We start from the raw sequence: 17,842 nt of genomic DNA on the forward strand, positions 1-17,842 counted from the left end.
CCAGTAGGTCACAAAGGAACCCAGGGCAACATCTGAAGAACTGCAGGCCTCGCTTGCCTCAGTTAAGGTCAGTGTTCATGACATAGCAATAAGGAAGACTGGGCAAGAATGGCAAAAACCACCGCTGACCAAAAAGAACATAAAGGCTCGTCTTTTGCAAAAAACAAACAAACAAACAAAAAACATCGTCTGAATGATTCCCAAGACTTTGGGGAGAATATTATATGAACTGACTAGATGAATGTTGAGCTTTTTGGAAAGTGTGTGTTTCATTACATCTGGTGTAAATGTAGCAGAGCATTTCAGATAAAGAACATCATAGCAACAAACGTGGTTGTAGTATGATGGTCTTGGGCTGCTTTTCTCCTTCAGGACCTGGACAATTTGCTGTGATTGATGAACCATGAACTCTGCTCTTTAACAGAAAATCCTGAACGAGAATGTTCAGCCATCAGTTTGTAACCGCAAGCTGAAGCTCACTTGGGTTCTGCATCAGGGTAACGATCCACAACCTCCAGCAAGTCAAGTTCTTAATGGCTTAAAAAAACAGAATGAAGGTTTTGGAGTGGCCTAGTCAAAGTCCAGACATGAATCCAATTGACATGGTGGCATGACCTTAAAAAGGCCGCTCATATCTGAAAACCCTCCATTTTTGCTGAATTATAACTATTCTGCAAGAAAGAGTGGGCCCAAATATCTCCGCAGAGATGTGAAAGACTCATTGCCAGTTGTAGAGAATGCTTGATTTCAGTTGTTTCTACTGAGTATGGCCCAACTAGTTATTAGGTTTAGGGGCCCTTTACCTTTTTACACCTTTTTTCCTTAATAAATGAAATCACCATTTATAAACAGCATTTTAAGTTCACTTGGGTTATATTTGTCTGATACTTACATTTGTTTGATGATCTTAAACATGAAAGTGGGGAAACTATGCAAAAATATAAGAATTTGAGAAGGGGGACCAATACATTTTCACAGCACTGTATGTCGTGCAAATGTTATGCCACCTAAAATAAGATTTTGCTACCTCTGAATGATGACGTAAGGATTCTGGTGACTGACCAGCGACTTTAATTCCAGCCAAGAACTCAACGGACAACATAAAATGAGTCACAGTGTTTTCCGCATGACAAGGTAAGGAACCCAATGGAAAATTGCACTGATTCACTCCTACTGAACGTTGCCAATACGTTCATTTATCCATTACAAAAACGGATTTATCGACACGTCGGAAACCTTTGAACTGAGGAATGTTTGCTTTCTCCAAGATGAAACACTTATTCACCCAGTTTTCTGTAAGGTCAAAAATAATACTGATTTGTATTCATTCTGTGCAGGATGCTGCAAAGTTAATGCTGGGAGTTTCAAAGCTTGATTGGTATCTAATGCAACAGAGAAAATATCAGGAGGCCCATGGGGCGCCTTCACTTGTGGACCAGGTGGAATGGACCAATAGCAAAGTCCCATAGCCAAACAGCCGACCAATTAATTCATTATTTTACACTCACGAAACTTCCTTGAAGTTTCTATCCACGATCATCCTGCTGTGGAGCCTTTTAACTCACTTTCTGGTCCACTTGGCCAAGATGTTTTACTACCCCGTTGTTTTAAAGCGAGGCACTGGATGTTTCTCGACGATTTGGTGAGTAAAATCGAACGTTATCTCGTCGGTAGCTAACGATAAGCTTAAACTAACATAATTGCTAGTTTGGTTGTTTACTACCATAAAGGTGTATTACTGAGCAAAAGTAGTTTTCAGGCATGTATATTGACCTTGTATCAGATTGAAAACGTGTGCGTAATTGTAATTTAGACTTTATGATCAAGGTATAGATTTGTGTATGCTGAGCACGTGTCTGCTTTATTCAAATCGCGCGCACGATGTCAGACGGCCTCATTTTTTGGGGATGGAAATTGACTTGGGTGCCACACAAGTTTTTTTTTGTTTACAGTCGGTTTCATGTGACGTGTATGCAAAAAGGTTTATTTCTCACGTCTATATACACACGTGTGCCCTGAGATTGACTGGTGACCAGTTCCGGGCATAACCCGCCTCTTGACCCAAAGTCACCCTTGACTCAAATGAGGAAAAGCACTATAAAAAATGGATGGAGGGGGAAAAGTGCTGCTCTTATATTGGAATCATATAGTCCAGGTGTACCTAATGGAGTGTCCTGCTTGCACGTTGGTGAAGCTTTCTCTTGATGTATGTAGGCTTGCTGCGACGAGGGGCATCACCGTTCCGTGCCGGGAGGTTCTGAAAGTCAACGTTAAACAGACCTGGTACCGTCATTTTCATCTCTTTGTGCTTACATCAACCCTCCTGTCCGATTGAGGCGCGAAAAAAACCTTTTATCTTCGATGCCAAAATGTTATGTTCAATAATGCGTGGGCAACAACTGTGTGACGACAACTATTTTCACATCACGTCTCTGTGTTGCAACACTTGTAAGGGCATAGTGGGACAAGCATGGACAACTATTTTCCCCAAAATGAGACTGATAGGATGGTCACTTGCAAAATATACAAGTATATCCTCAAATACAATAAAAGCACAAGTGAAATAGAAAAAAAAATGAAACAGAGAAATGCTTGAATTTTTTGGAGCCTTACTACAATGTCCCATTTTAAAACATGCTATGCTATGGAACATAAGATGAGACAGGCCGGCTTGTTGAAGGGAAACATGCAGGACTCCCACTAATTACAACTACTTTCAGCATAATGGTGAGTTGTATTTTGAATATTATTTTTATCCAGTCCTATCCAATGCACTTTATTTATAGAGCACAATGTAAACAAACACAAGGTTCCCAAAGTGCTGTACAATGCAATAAAAACACAGCAAAAAATACAAAATAAGGATAAAAACTTTATCAGAGAAGTCCCACCAAAGACCATGACCGCTCTCTTTTTTTCATTAAAATTAAAAAACGTTAAGAGACATCCAGGCCTTAATATCATGTAAGCACTCTAGCAATGGCTTAGCACAGTAGGAGTCTATCTTTTTAAGGGGAGCATAGATCTGACTGTCATCTGCATGAAAAGAAATACCATGTTTCCTGAGAATTGAGCCGAGTGGGAGTAAATGGAGGGAAACTAATAGAGGGCCAAGCACGCAACCCTGTGGCACCCGTTTGAAAGGGTTTACCTAAAACCGGTCCGTGGAGGAAAAGAATGGTTAGCGACTGATGTACTGTGCTAAAAAAATATCAGTGATGTCATCAATTCATCAACTTTGACTTGACTTTCATTACATTTTAGTCACCCACAAAAAATCCTTAGTTGTTCAACCCCTAATGTACTAAAATAATAACAATCACATCAGAAGCGAGTAGTGGAAATCGACTTGACTCTCATCACATTAGTTTTGATTTAAAAAAGAAAAAAAATCTGAAGTTGACAGTTTCCAAGAGGAAGCGCTTATTTTTACATTACCTGCAAGGAAACAAATATACATGTGGAAGTTGATGCCAGTTATTACTGAGAAAACAACAACTTTGAAGCTGTCAGGAAAAATAAAGCAAATGGAAAGAGTGACTGTAACAATAACAATAACAATCAAAACAATAACCTGTTTTGATTGTCATTTGCTTTCGCTCTCAACTCAGAGGAGCAGAAGCGATTAGCATCGAATTTATTTAAAGGCCATATCGCCCAACCCTAATGATGCCTACTAATACGCACTCGATGCCTTCACAGCGACGACATCATGAACTACATCCTGGAGCAGGTCCCGCCCCCTCAGCCCAGCCTGCCGCGGCCTCGCTTCTCCCTCTACCTGTCCTCCCAGCTCCAGTACGGCGTGGTGGTGGTCTTTCACCGCCAGTGTGTCATCCTTCTACGTGAGGAAGCGCTCACATGGCACACACACACTAACACGCACAGCGCTACTAACATGCTCTACCCCCTCAGAGGAACTCCAGTCCATTGTTGGCAAGCTGTTGAAGCATATAGGGTCCAAGAAGCTCGACATGGAAGATCCGGGCAGGTGAGACCTAATGTTCCGCATTTCACATGTTGATGGCCAATGAATAACCAACCGACTCTTCCCATTTCATCTCAGACAAAGGCTCTTAACGGATGGTCTGGCTCACCTGGATGAGACTGAGGTGCCACTGGACCCTTTCTTTGGAGTGATGGACGAGTTCATGCCGAGTCCCAGCGCTCTGATGCGGGTACTGACAATGCAAAGCAGAGAGAATTCAAACACTCCATTGCAGAGAAATAGAACAGCATTGTTAGAAGTCAGACCTCCACCGATGGGCATTCTAAAGTTGTTGACAACAAAAGAGAGTTTTTTTTTTTGTTTTCTTTGAGTGGTATATTTTACACCACATATTAGACGATATATTTTGTAGAAATAGTAGTTTTGTAGCGTTGTGCTCACCTTGCAGCATTTATAAGTAGTTGTTGTATGCAGATGCTATCTTTGTGTTTCAGATGGCAGAAACTCCTGAGCGACGGGCCTCTCCTCCGAAACCTGAACCAGCTCGGACACCCTCGATTTCACCAATGAGCAGTAATAGCAATTTATCATCCCTCCTTTTTCTAAAGCGCTTGTCATCATGGTTGCAGGTGACCTCGAGCACTCCGGTTTCCTCCCACACCCCAAAAACATGCGTGGTAGGTTGATTGAAGACTCGAAATTGCCCGTAGGTGTGAATGTGAGTGCGAATGGTTCTTTGTTTCTATGTGCCCTGCGATTGGCTGGCTACCGGGTCAGGGTGTAGCCTGCCTCCTGCCCGAAGATAGCGGTAAAGGAAATGGATGGATGATATACCGCAGGGTTTACCACCTCAGGCGCCGTCTTTCTGTGTTTTTCGGGAAACGATGCATCTGCATGCCTTGCCTGGGTTGAGCTGAACAGCCTATAGCCACACAAACAACATTTAGCCAAAAATCAACTTAAAAAATGCCCACAGCTGCCAACATTGGGGACCCTGGGTGACAACACAAGTGCCCATAAACCATGTAATGTGGATGGAACCAATGACCAAACAGACAGTGAGTTTAACGAGTGTCCAAACTTTTTTTTTTCTGCGGCTTTGCACTGGACTGGTCGCCAGCCAATTGCAGGGCAGCTATAGAAAAAGAACCTTTATTCACACATTCACACCAATGGAAAATTTACTCTTCAATGATGCTACAGTGGGAGGAAAGACCCTTTAGAATTTATAAAATGTATAAAATGTCTGCATAAAGTGGTCATCAAATGTGGTTTGATCTTCATCTAAATCACAAGAATAAACAAGCAGAGTCTGCTTAAACCAATAGCACAAAAACAATTATATGTTTTCATAGTATTATTGAAAATAACATTTCAACATTCAGAGGACAGGAAGGATAAAATAAGCGAACCCTGGGCTATGGATTCTCCAGGCTTGGAGGTGTGGTTTAAAGCTGCTCTGACCAATAGAAAATACACTGGATTGGAATTGCGTCCTGCCAAGAAGCATACCTTACTTTGAGAGCTCTCAGAAGACCTATGATCAAGAATAGTTGACATAAAGCTGGGAAATGTTACAAAAGTATCTCTGAAAGTCTTGATGTTCATCAGTCCACGGTTAGACAAATTGTGTTTTAAAGGAGAAAGTCCAGCACTGTTGCTTCTCTTTCAAGGCGTGGCTGTCCTGTAAAGATGACCGCAGGAGCACAATGCAAAATGCTCAATGAGGAAAAAAAGAACGAAAAAATGACTGACAAATGCCCACTTGTTGACAAATATTAATCTCCCATACATTAAACAATCAGAAATCAGAATCGGCTTTATTGGCCAAGTATGTTACAAGACACACGAGGAATTGTCTCCGGTAGTTGGAGCCACTTTAGTATAACAACAAACAGCCACTATGACGAAATATACATTTGGGACATAAAAAACGTGTAGCGAGTCATTGATCAATGAAAGTGTACCACTAGAAACACGAATGGGGTTCATGGGAGAGTACCAACGTTTGAGGTTTGCAAAAGAGCACTTGGATGTTCCACAGCACTACTGGCAAAATATTCTGTGGACAGATGAACCCAAAGTTGAATTGTTTGGGAGGAACACACATCGCCATGTGCGGAGGAAAGATGGCACAGCACACCAACATCAAAACCTTATCCCAACTCTGAAGCATGGTGGAGGGAGGTCTTGGTATGGACGTGCTTTTCTTCCTCTGGGCCTGGACAGCTTGCTTTCATCAATGGAAAAAGGAATTCACAAGTTTATCAACATATTTTGCAGAAGAACATCTGTCCAGCAGTTAGCTCAAAAGGGTGTTGCAACAGGACAATAATCCAACAGAATGGCTTCAGAAGAAGAAAATGTGTTCTGGAGTGGCCCAGTTAAAGTCCTGACCTCAACCCGATTCACATGCAGTGCCATGACCTCAAGAGAGCTAGTCACACCAGACATCTTTCTGAACTGCAACAGTTTTGTAAAGAGGAATGGTCCAAAATTCATCCTGATTGTTGTGCATGTCTGATCTCCAACAACTGGAAACGTTTGGCTGAGGTCTTTGCTGCCAAAGGAGGGTCAACCAGTTATTAAATTCACTTTTTGAAAAAAAAATATAATTGTTCTGTGGTATTAGTTTAAGCAGACTCAGTGTCTTTGCTCTTATGATTAAGAAGAAAATCAGAGGACATTTTATGACAATCTAGACCAACACGCTGTCCACAATTGATCAATTATACTAATTACACGCTTAAATAATAAGCCCACCATGCACAACATGCACTAAGGGAGTACTAGAGGGAGGCGATTGCTGAGTGGAGTTGTGTCTCTGAGCAGTTTTGGGAGTTCAGGACCCTGCTCAAAGGCACCTCGGCAATGCTGAAGCGAGCAGTATGTATACATCCGAGAAACTCCTCATTGCAACAGCAGAATAACAAAACTGGGTTCTCTGCAAATGTGATAAGTGATCAGAGGGAAATCATTCAGTAGAAACTACAGAGAGTATTTTATGTAGATGCTCCAGCTCAGTGCAATCTATTCCAGGGGATCAGGGGTTACCTTGGTGATGTGTTCTGCGTCGAACCTGATGCCACCTTGCTACCGTATGGACACTGCAAAGCCCGGCCGTAAACGGAATGCTGATAAATGGTTCCCTTGTGATATTTCTCATGTTCTTTTGTTTCTTCCAGGAATCACCGCATCTCCACAAAGGATCACCATGAGAGAGCCACCCACTGCCTTCTCTGTGCCAGAGGTACCACGTACAATCATAGTCTAATGCAGGGGTGGATAAACGTTTGTGTTTAAGGGCCACATTAGATTTTAAAAGGGGAATTTGGACTAGATCAACATAATAATACATAAGTAATGCATCTAAAATATCTATCCATCCATTTTCTATACAGTTTAGACTTATTGGAGTCACAGGTGTGCTGGAGCCAATCGCAAGGGCACGTATATAAGAAAGACTGACAAACAACCATTCACACTCACATTACCACCGAAGAACAATTTAGATTCTTCAATGAACCTAACATGAATGTGGGACTAAACTAGTACCCGGAGAAAACCCAAGCAAGCATGAGGAGAACACATACAAAACATGTTCATATTTATTTTAAAGGACCTCTCTAATGCTCTGAACATAGGCACTTATTCCATAGTTCTGGACTGAAATGATATCTCCAGATAAAATTCCCCACAAAATAGACTCAGCAGTGATTTTAGGCCTGTTTTCTGATGCCATATTTGATTTTCAGCCAGATTTTGGTCCAAAACCACACATCAGACGGTGATATCAGGTGCAGAAGGCGAGGACATTTCCTCACTGAACTTCTAAACTATTCTGCAGTGTAATTTCCACCTATATTCAAAGCCTGTATGTTTTATTTTAGACAATAACGAGTGAAAGTAATAATAGTAATATATTTTAGTAGTTGTTGTTGTATATTCAAAGCCTGTATGTTTTATTTTAGACAATAACAAGTGAAAGTAATAATAGTAATATATTTTAGTAGTTGTTGTTTTGTTAAACTCGATCATTGAAATGTCTTTTTGCAAAAAGAAGACAGCCGCATGAGGGTAAGTGCTTGCAGATGAATTTTTTTTATTGACGTCAGGCGAGACTTCATCATAAAAAACATGGCGTCGCAATCACAATATTTCCCAGCAAGCCTAGCGCTGTTGTATAATTGTTCAAATGCTGTTATATCTCCTAACAACATCAATTGTTGTAATAATATGAAGGTTCACGTTCACGCAACACGTTCACCGAAGCACTATGGGTTGTTGTTGTTGTCACGTATCGTAAACTAGAAAAGGCCCCCTTTAAAAGATATAAAAGAAAATAAAAAAATAAACAAAAAACAAAACTTAAGCTAAATTATCACCTACCGAGCTCTCGCTCTCTCAGCAAGCTCGCAAACACCCGGCTTCGGTTATGACTCGTGAACATGGGTGCAGCGAGCTCAACTACCGAACATCCTTCCGCATCCCCTGACGTCCAGCTCGGCAGGCTCTTGCTGGCCGGCGTAACTTTTCTGCATTCCACCGCGGTGGACCGCATCGCTGACACCAGCACCCGCCACCCGGGCTTCCTTATTGTCATCTGATTAGTGGAAAGCGTCTTTGAGTGTCTTGAGAAGCGCTATACAAGATGAATGTATTATTTATTATTATTATTAAACAAAAAGCTTTAATAATCGCGTTACAGACGCAAAGGGAATGATATGTATGTGTACGTATATACATTTATTTTAAATGTGTGCTTGTTTTCATGTGCTTGACTGACTCAACATTAGCTTGAAGCAACGGCTGATAGTGAAAGCTATCCCCGCGAGTCCGTCAGGACTTGCGGTTAAAATCACTCGTGTACGTTCACTGCGTACGTAGTACGTCGTTCCTTGCGCAAACGAATCATTCCTCGTACTAGTACATCGCTCATGGCAGCTTCAGTCTCTAAAAATATTGCAACGATCAACCCAATATTTTAGATTTTATGGGCATTACGCATGTTCCTTTTTCTCAAATGATCATCGATGGAGAGGAAAACCATACGTCATAAATAACGGGCCGATTGTTCTGATATTTTCAGAGATGTACGTGGGTATAAATAGGGATGTACTCATAAATATTTGTGAAGCTCGGCCACAGCTTTGGGACATTCAGCGACGTAAGGCTTTTGGCCTGGGCGATCGATGCCCTCATCATCCGACGTTATGTCAGCCAGCCGGAGTCCGCTTCTGGCACACATTGCCACCTACAGAAACGCCTTTGTGATTGATAGGAACTCTATTGTAACATCTTCGAGGCATTTGTGATGCCATCAATACAAAAGTAAGCTGACATCTGCGGAAATGAATCTGCAAGAATTACTTCATGCGGGTTGACGTGGCTGTCTTTGTTCTTTACTCAAAGAGGCATTTCGGGTGGTTGATTTTATTTATTTTTTTATTTTTAAACAACAAGCTTTCCAACATGTTTCACAATCACTATTTCGACTCATTATTGTATTAAAACACCATCCAGACTTTCAATATAGGCAACAATTACACCACAGAATACATAAAATGTCCTCGGCTTCTGCCATCTACGTGTCAGGCTGTGACAGGCTGACGTGTCCGAAATGTGGGTGGGCCAAAATCTGGCTGGAAATCAAATATTTCATCAGAAAACCAAGCCTAGAATTACTACCAAGTTAGGTGCCAATGTTCTCAGCATTAACTGGTTCCTTTAAGTGTTATTACGTGGCTTTTTCCCCTTTGTGTTGTTATGGTTCTTTCTTTGATCTTTGCTATTAATAGTTTGTAGGCCAAGATCTGGAAGACAACGTTACGGATACAGTTGACATTCTGATGGCCCAACATGACGACTACCTGGAGGGTGAACCACTGTTCTCCATGACACGAGCCAATCAAGTAGAGTACACAGCACTGAGTTATCGTCTGTGCGTCCTCATTCAGATCTGGTGAGGCCTGAGGCGACTCCTGCAGCAGAAGCAGAGATGGAGCGAGAGAGGGGACCAGACAAGGAGCCAGAACCTGGGAAAGAGAGCACAGCCACAACGCTCGAGTAAACTCCAATATACTAGACCACACGCATTTTACACATCACGTAAACACTCACAGTTACTGTTCTTGTTCAGAGTGGATCCCACAACTGTGTCCAGCGGGGAGCCCACCTTGCTCCCCCAGGATGGGCCCCTGGGGATGCCTCACCCCCTGGCTGATCAGCAGACCCCCGTGTCCGCCCCCCCGCTTTCCTCACCGTCACCAGCGGCTGCAGCGCGGGAACCAGCAATTCCAAAGATGAAGGTATAAACCTGAGGAGGCTCACTGCTCTGAGTAAAGAGACAAGGGCAGTAGCCATAGCTGAATATTACTATTATGAACAGAATATGCATATTTAACTCAAGAGACACTCAGTGATTCTCAGTGTGGCTCAGGCTCCCTCTAGTGGTATATGAACTAAAATCACTGAATTATATTTGAATCATGCATCATGTTTGTCTTTTAAAAAAAAATCCTGCACAGTTAATATTTTCAGTTCAGTGGTATTTAACTTTTCAATACTATTCATTCACATGCAATCTTTTAGAACCGTTTTAAAGCAATAATTAAGGTACAATTTTAATGTAATTAAATGTAATTTAATTATTATTTAGCTTACAATAACTTTACCTTTTAGGAATAAAACCTTTGCCCAGTTTTTAATGAACACTTTGGCTTAGACTGTAAAAAAAAACAAAAAAAAAAAAAACCTATATAATTTACCCAATAAATGTCGAGTACCAATTTGCAGACACTTTAATATGGTAAATTTAAATCATATATTTTTTGGGTAAAGATTACCTTAAATTAAAATCTATGAAGTACTTGCATAAATTGAATAAAGTATTCCTCATAGTTCTGAGTACATCCCACAACCAGAGGAGCCGAGAGGCATCTGGGGGGGGCATGTGCCCGCCACTTTTTTACAAATGGGTTAGTTGGCAGGTTTACCTTGCAGTACAGTGAACGTGGCCGACAACTCATTGTTTGTCATGCAATCCAAAGTCAGGGTTTTATGAAATAAAATGCACACCTTGTCAGACACAGTCATAATACAAACAGGAACAAATCTCAGTAAAGAGCAACGTTTAGCTCAGCTTGATTGACGAGTGCCGTTTTCTTTGCTGTGTGTGTGCATTTGTGCACTGATCCACAAGCTAACAGCAAATCAGAGTGATCAGTTGTCATTGACAATTGACAGCATTTTGCATATTGAATCTGGCGAAACTGCCCACGGGCTACTCACACCTGCAGACTGTGTGAGGCACACCTGAAAACTGCCCACAATCGACGGCCCATTCATTCAAATCATATCTAAGTGTTTGAGCTGTTAAATGTGCCCCCTGAGTACTCCCCCCACTCCAAAAGTTGAGATGAGAGGTGAGATCATAAAGAAAAAAAACAATGGTGTTATGACATCGCATAAAAAAGCTTCCGTCTTCATAGTCTTTAGGGGCCATATTTGCATTGTATTTGGGTGATTAGTATGATAGCATGCTCAATAGATTTCTTTTTTGGGGTGGAATTTGAGCTCAGTGACAGCACAAGGGAAGAGCAATTCCTTATTATTGTTCCAGCCCTCGTTTTATGGCACTTCGCGGCAACATTGCTCAAGGATTCAAACTTAATAAAAGAGTAAAATGTGCACCTCAGTGGACGCAGGTAAGACGTTTATTGTTTCTGAATTATGTGATCCATGAACAGTAAAGTAATGATGTGACAATGTTATTTTAACACTTAAGTAACAGTAGCAGTAAGCGCCCAATTCACCCCTCCATTCACATGTAATTTGTAGTTACAAATGTGGATAAAAATCCAGATAATTTCAGTTCAAGTTGTTCCATCCCAGGCTGCGCCCCACCCAGAGGAGACGGACCCGAAGAGGAAGAGGCCGAGGAAGACGGGGAGGCAACTGATCTTCTCGGACCCAGAGACGCAGATTCCCCGTGAGGAGCTGGACCAGCAGATCAGGGACTCCCTGTTCGAGACCAGGATGCGGCCGTTCCCCCTTGCTGAGTCGCAGAGGTTGAAAACAGCTAGTGAGCTGCTCAGCGAGCCCTTTGGGGGTGAGTACGACGCTTATCACAAGTTGGACCGTGCCTTAAACATCACATTGTGTTTACATTTTCAAAACAAGTCTATGTAGTCCTTCTAAAGGGGGACTTGTTTTTGCCCTCACAGGTGCTTTGCTACCATGTTGATTTCTTCAGCCTGAAATATAGAAATGCACAATCCAAACACTGAACCATTGAACAGTTGAACATTGGAGAAAGGTTTAGAGAAGGTCAAATCAAGTTAACCTATAAAGGGTTATAGTGCATTTTAGGTTCGCCCTAATATTTCACCTGAAATCCCAAAATCCCTTACATTTTATGAGTTGTGTATATGTGCCCTGTGATTGACTTTTGGAATAATTGCAAACACGAATGGATGTATAGTTTATAAAGTACAGTGTGGACATGAAAGGCACATACATGACACGTCGACCTTTTTTGTTTGTTTATTTATTTTTTATTTTTTAAAACATACATCCTAAGCCACTACACTTTTTAGAAGCAAGACATCCTCCCAGGAAACAGTACAAGGTATGCAACTTTGGCTGCATGCTTTGAATTTGAAAAATTAGTAATTTAAATCTTAACATAAAGGATTGCATTAGTTTATCTTATGGTAAATGTGGACGATACAAATGACATTTTCTATGATTTTAAATCAGACATTAGCTTTGCCATCCATCCATTTTAAATAGTGCTCCTCCTCATTAGGCTCACAGGTGAACTGAAAACTGTTCTACCTGACTGGGCCAAATGCGGGGTACGCCTTGGACTGATTACCAGCCAGTCACAGGGCACATACAGTATAAACAAACAACCCTTCGCACTCACATTCACACCTATGTCCTAAATTAATCTTCAACCAAACACGCATGTTTTGGTTATGTGAGAGGAAGCCACAGTATGTAAATATCTATAATTGAATAGGAAGAGAGTACAATGCACACAGAAGTGGTCATCTCTGTTCAGTTTGGAATGTTGGCTTTACAATATGTTAAAAAAAAAAAAAAAAAGGTAGACTTCGCCCGTAATGTAAAAACCATGACAAGGCGCCACACTTTGTATGTTATCAGGATGCAATTGTTGTATTCCTCCTCTCCACAGCAACATTCACCTTCATTTACAATCTTCTCTTCTCCTGATACACCTGCTGCTCTTTGAAAGCTCACCTCAGTAACTTTACAAAAATAAACCACTGAGCTATGTCACTCTGCCCTCCACCACCACACCCCTCCTTACTGCAGTCTTACCCGAAGAGTTGTTGTTGCTATGGAGACAGGCCGCCACCATTACGCCTATCGCCAGCACTGCGCTTTGGCCGGGTGATCGAGGCGTGGAGTCCAGTGATTCCGAGCGAGAGCGAGAGATGTTGGAGGCGGCTGAGAGGGAAGAAGGGGGACCTGACGTCAGCGCTGCTGAGGTTTGGAAGGGTGGCGGGGACACTTCTTATTTGGAGGACAGGAAGTATGATAAGTTGAATCACCGTGTGTCCGTGTGTGATGGCAGGTCCCTAGAGATGCAGCAGAATCCGATGCACTCGTGATGTCAGGTATACACAGGGCTTGGGTAACGGGGCCTCTGGTAACTCTGCCAGCTGCCACTGGTTTTGTGAGAGCGGTATTAATTTACTGAAATGTTAGTGGTGTACAACTTAACCACAATATTAGACACCTCTGTCATTATGATCCTGAGCAGTTTTACACCACTGCAACTGCAATAATGAACATATTATTGGATGAATACCACTCTATGACCGTTTCTGTCAAAACTGAATTAAAGCCTCTTCCTATTAACTTCTTAAACAGTTAATTTACAATTCCTTTGTAACATGCTGCCAATTTGGTTTTGAGATTGTTGTCGCATCTCTGTCATACATTACTCGTGCACTCGCTGTAGTAGTCTCGCCACTCTGCACTATTTGCATATCTGCTGTTGACCAATACTGGCCACTCATGTGCTTGAGAAGCACCTTCACCATTTGCACAATTGACATTGTTCCAGATTATCGCACTACTAATCACTTTAAACTGCATAAATGTCTTGAAGTCTCTGTGCCCTTTGCACAATGGTCATTGCACCAGACTATTGTTCTATTAGTCATTTCAAACTGCTCTAATTGGTAGAGGACTCTACATCATTTTGCACAATTGTCCAAAAAAACTCAATTGTACCACATTACTGGTAATCTTTTATTGCTCCGTTTTTTTTATTATTATTTTTTTTTAGGTCTCAAAAGTATTTTATCAATTGACTGACTGACTTGTCATACTAGAGTGGCTCCAACTACCGGAGACAAATTCCTTGTGTGTTTTTGACATACCGTATTTTCACGACCATAAGGCGCACTTAAAAGTCTTACATTTTCTCCAAAATGGACGGGGCGGGGCGCCTTATAATGCGGCGCGCCTTATGCATGCACCGAGTTCCAAAATCTGTAAATGTTGTTGTGTGACTTTGATGAGCGCTCCGCTTGACTGACTGGGAGCATTTCCTGCCGACACGCTGCTTATATAGAGGAAAAGCGGATGTGACTGAGGACAGCATGCGGCGGTTGAAGGGGGAACGGTGCACGTGAAAGAGGACGCTAAAGGAACGCCCCCAGTAGGTATATAGTGCCGGTATGTGCATTGTGCAAAACAACATCGGTTTGGCTAAGGAGCACCGAAAATGGCACCTACGAAGAGACACGCTTACGACGCACAGTTTAAACTGCAAGCTATCTATTACACGGAGGAACATGGGAATCGAGCGGCCGCGAAAGAATTCAAGATCAAGGAATCCATGGTTCGCAAGTGGATGCTGGGCTAAGGTATCTGCTTTGACTGTTGTCCGAGCTTTCGCGAAAGCCGGCATCATTGCTGAACAGCCCCCCGGCAACGAGACTGACTCCGACAATGACGAGAGGGAACCCGGCATGTTTGATGGAGAACTTGCCCAGCTGTTCATTTTGGATACAGAAGATGAGGACTTTGATGGAAAAGTAACTTTATTACATTGTTAAATACTTCAATAAAGTACAACCGAACTCGGTTTTGCTCCCACTGCATTTTTATATACATACGCTATCGTATGTTTTACCATGCCTGCGCCCAATAATACAGTGCCCCTTATGTATGCGACAAATACAGAAATAGACCCCATAACTGAGACTGCGCCTTTTAATAATTTTAATAGCCTTATGGTCATGAAAATACGGTACTTGCCAAATAAAGATGATTCTGATTCTTATAATTTTTGCAAGGCCATGATATTTTTTACAGCTCTTGTATTGGCTATTCCAAAAAGAACAGGGGGGTCAAATCACACATTTCCAAAAAGCTTAGTGTTATGATTATCAAAGCATTGCATTGATGCTATAAATTGAAATCAGCATTATTCAGTGTGATAGTGAAATGATGCACCTAATTTTGAGGTGTCTGCATCTTGTCTGATGCACAAATTCAACTTTTACTGTCAATCATCAGCTTAGGGATATGTTGTTCATGTTAAGAGTATCAGCAGCTAGGGTGTTATAAAGCACGTTTTCGTTGATCATATAGCTACGCAATGAAGGAGATTATGGAGATTCACATAACAAAAATTGTGTGCAAAATGTGTGCAACTATACTGAAACAGTAAAACCCCCCCCAAAAAAAAATCACAATATGGATATTTTTTCCCTGTGTCGTGTGTGTGTCAAGCTCTTAGTTCACTTCCATTGGAGGCGTCCGACCAAAGGGAGGTTCCTCGAGAGGTCTCCCCCATGTATCCATCAGATCAAGATAGGTGATTCTCACAGAAACAGATATTTGTGAATGATTAATTTAAATGGGCAAGGTATACATAATTCATTTCCATGCATAAGCAGTTCCAGATCTGGCGCCCCACTGCAGGATATCACGGAACTGTTGGGAAGAACAACAGAGTCTCTCGGGTAATAATCATCACCTGTGTCTGAGCTGCATTTTTGGCAAATCGGTGGCGACAGGATTGTGTTTTCATGTGTGTATTTGTGCGCGTTGTGTGTCCAGGCCGTTGCTGGAGTTGGAAGAACAAGAGGAGAAAGCTGTGCTTTTTCGCAGTCTCCTTCCGCCAGATGCTGACCGCAGGAGTGTCAGCAACATTTTCCAGAAGCTCCTTGGTAGGACAACAGTGTTTTTTAATCATTAGTCAAGATGAAAATGTTGAATTGTACTAAAATTATAAGGACACTGAATGCAGCTCCTGTAGGATGGTTTGTGGGTCAGGTTGGAAAAGTAGCTAATAACTAGCCCCACTCACAGTGAAATATACACAATGAAAAATATAGTACCATCCATCCGTTTTCAATAGCGCTCGTCCTCAATAGCGATGCGAGAGAGCCACATTTCGACAAACAACCATTCACACACCTATGGACAGTTTAATCTTCAATGAGCCTAATATCCAGTGTGTTTTTGGAATGTGGGAGGAAGACAGTTTGCAGAGAAATCCCATGCACGTACGGGGGGAACGTGCAAACTTCACAAGAGGGCCAGAGTTGAGATTCAAACCTCAAGCCTCAGAACTGTGAAGCAGACATTGTAACTACTAGACCGCCACATGCTGCCCATCAAAAAATACAGTGCATCTGCCGTAATTTAGAATACCGACTTACATTACACAATAGTCATACACTGTGGTTGTAGTATTCAGTGACGTAGAACTGTACTGCATCTTATTGATAGCTGTTTCAAATATTTGGCTATGATTCTGTAAATCGAAAGTAAATTTATCTTTGTAAAGGCGGAAATTTGATACAGAGTGCAGGTGCCCCAACGGCGAGCGTAAGATGGTGATTACTCGTTTCATGACCACAGCCCATAGAAAACTGAACAGAAAAAGAAAGTGTTGATTTAAAACCACTAACTCGGAGAATATCATCAATGATTAAGTTTTCCCTATTCTGGTTTGATTTTTCAATTCGATGGAATGATTGTGGCACAACAAGTCTGTGTGTGTTGCAGTGATTTTGGCGACCAGGAAGTTGCTTGCGGAGCAGATGGAGCCATATGAGGACATCTTGATCTTTCCTGGCCCCAACTACGAAGCGGAACCTCTGTCTTTGTGAAACCAGCAACTGTTGTTCAGTCTGTTCATACTCGTTATTATAGAGGCCAAACACTTTTTCACATTTTTAAAAATGCAACTGTTGTACTGTTCTGTTTGTGGATAATAATCGCAGCAGCCTGAAGTTCCCAATGATTCTTGTCAGTTGTTTTACAGGGCAAACAGTTTTCAAAATTTTAAACCATGTAACCGTTGTACTGTTCTGTTTGTAGATAATCGCAGCAGCCTGAAGTTCCCAATGCTTCTTGTCAGATGTTTTACGGGCCAAACAGTTTTAAGAAAAAAATCAACAAATGGAACAGTACCGTTGCGTTTTTACATATTCACAGCACAGTGGCCTGACCTTACTACTAATAGTCCCTTGTTGTACAGGCCAAACAGTTTAGCAAAAAAGAAAATGTAACAATTGTACTGTTGTGTTTTTGCATATTCACAGCGGCCCCGACCTTCTCAATAAAGCAAGTTAAACAGCCTGTAAAGCGAGCGTGCTCTGTATATTGTAAGAAAAGGGAGCTATGCAGGGCAGGACAGGTGTGGCAACACATAAGCGAGGTTAAGGAGGTGCAAGGAGGACAGTAAAGCGAAGTGAAACTGGAGCTCTGTCCCCTCCTTCGTTCTCTCCCCCTTGACCACATCTTGATTCTTCCGTCACTCTTAGGGGGTTGCCACTTTAGTTTATTATTAGTCTCAGCTCCGTCCTGTCTTCTCGTCTCACTTTTGCCCTTCCA

The 17,842-nt window shown here is 41.8% G+C and overlaps 1 protein-coding gene across 2 annotated transcripts; it reads left to right on the top strand.

Moving 5' to 3' along the window:
• Positions 1-1,449: 1,449 nt before the first annotated feature.
• LOC133401341 (meiotic recombination protein REC8 homolog) lies at positions 1,450-17,584 on the top strand. 2 transcript variants are annotated; one of them, XM_061674226.1, is made up of 17 exons: positions 1,450-1,642; positions 2,215-2,283; positions 3,703-3,845; positions 3,916-3,991; positions 4,067-4,178; positions 4,444-4,522; positions 7,135-7,199; positions 9,748-9,826; positions 9,907-10,015; positions 10,089-10,257; positions 11,843-12,059; positions 13,292-13,467; positions 13,554-13,596; positions 15,728-15,812; positions 15,895-15,960; positions 16,058-16,167; positions 17,012-17,584. In XM_061674226.1, exons 1-17 carry the CDS (start codon positions 1,587-1,589, stop codon positions 17,113-17,115), a joined length of 1,758 nt encoding a protein of 585 aa, XP_061530210.1. In that variant the 5' UTR covers positions 1,450-1,586; the 3' UTR covers positions 17,116-17,584. The 2 variants fall into 2 exon arrangements, with proteins under 2 accessions (XP_061530210.1, XP_061530209.1); XM_061674225.1 differs by lacking the exon at positions 1,450-1,642 and having other exon boundaries at positions 1,941-2,283.
• The last annotated feature ends 258 nt before the right edge of the window (positions 17,585-17,842 follow it).

Source organism: Phycodurus eques, chromosome 4 (assembly GCF_024500275.1).
Source record: "Phycodurus eques isolate BA_2022a chromosome 4, UOR_Pequ_1.1, whole genome shotgun sequence".
NCBI lineage: Eukaryota > Metazoa > Chordata > Actinopteri > Syngnathiformes > Syngnathidae > Phycodurus > Phycodurus eques.

Excerpts from the sequence above, each read along its gene's own strand:
- LOC133401341 (XM_061674225.1), top strand. The coding sequence starts at position 2,105 with ATGGATGGAGGGGGAAAAGTGCTGCTCTTATATTGGAATCATATAGTC. Across the intron at positions 3,846-3,915 it reads CCAGTGTGTCATCCTTCTAC|AGGAACTCCAGTCCATTGTT; the intron begins GTGAGGAAGCGC and ends CTACCCCCTCAG. Across the intron at positions 16,168-17,011 it reads CATTTTCCAGAAGCTCCTTG|TGATTTTGGCGACCAGGAAG; the intron begins GTAGGACAACAG and ends TGTGTGTTGCAG.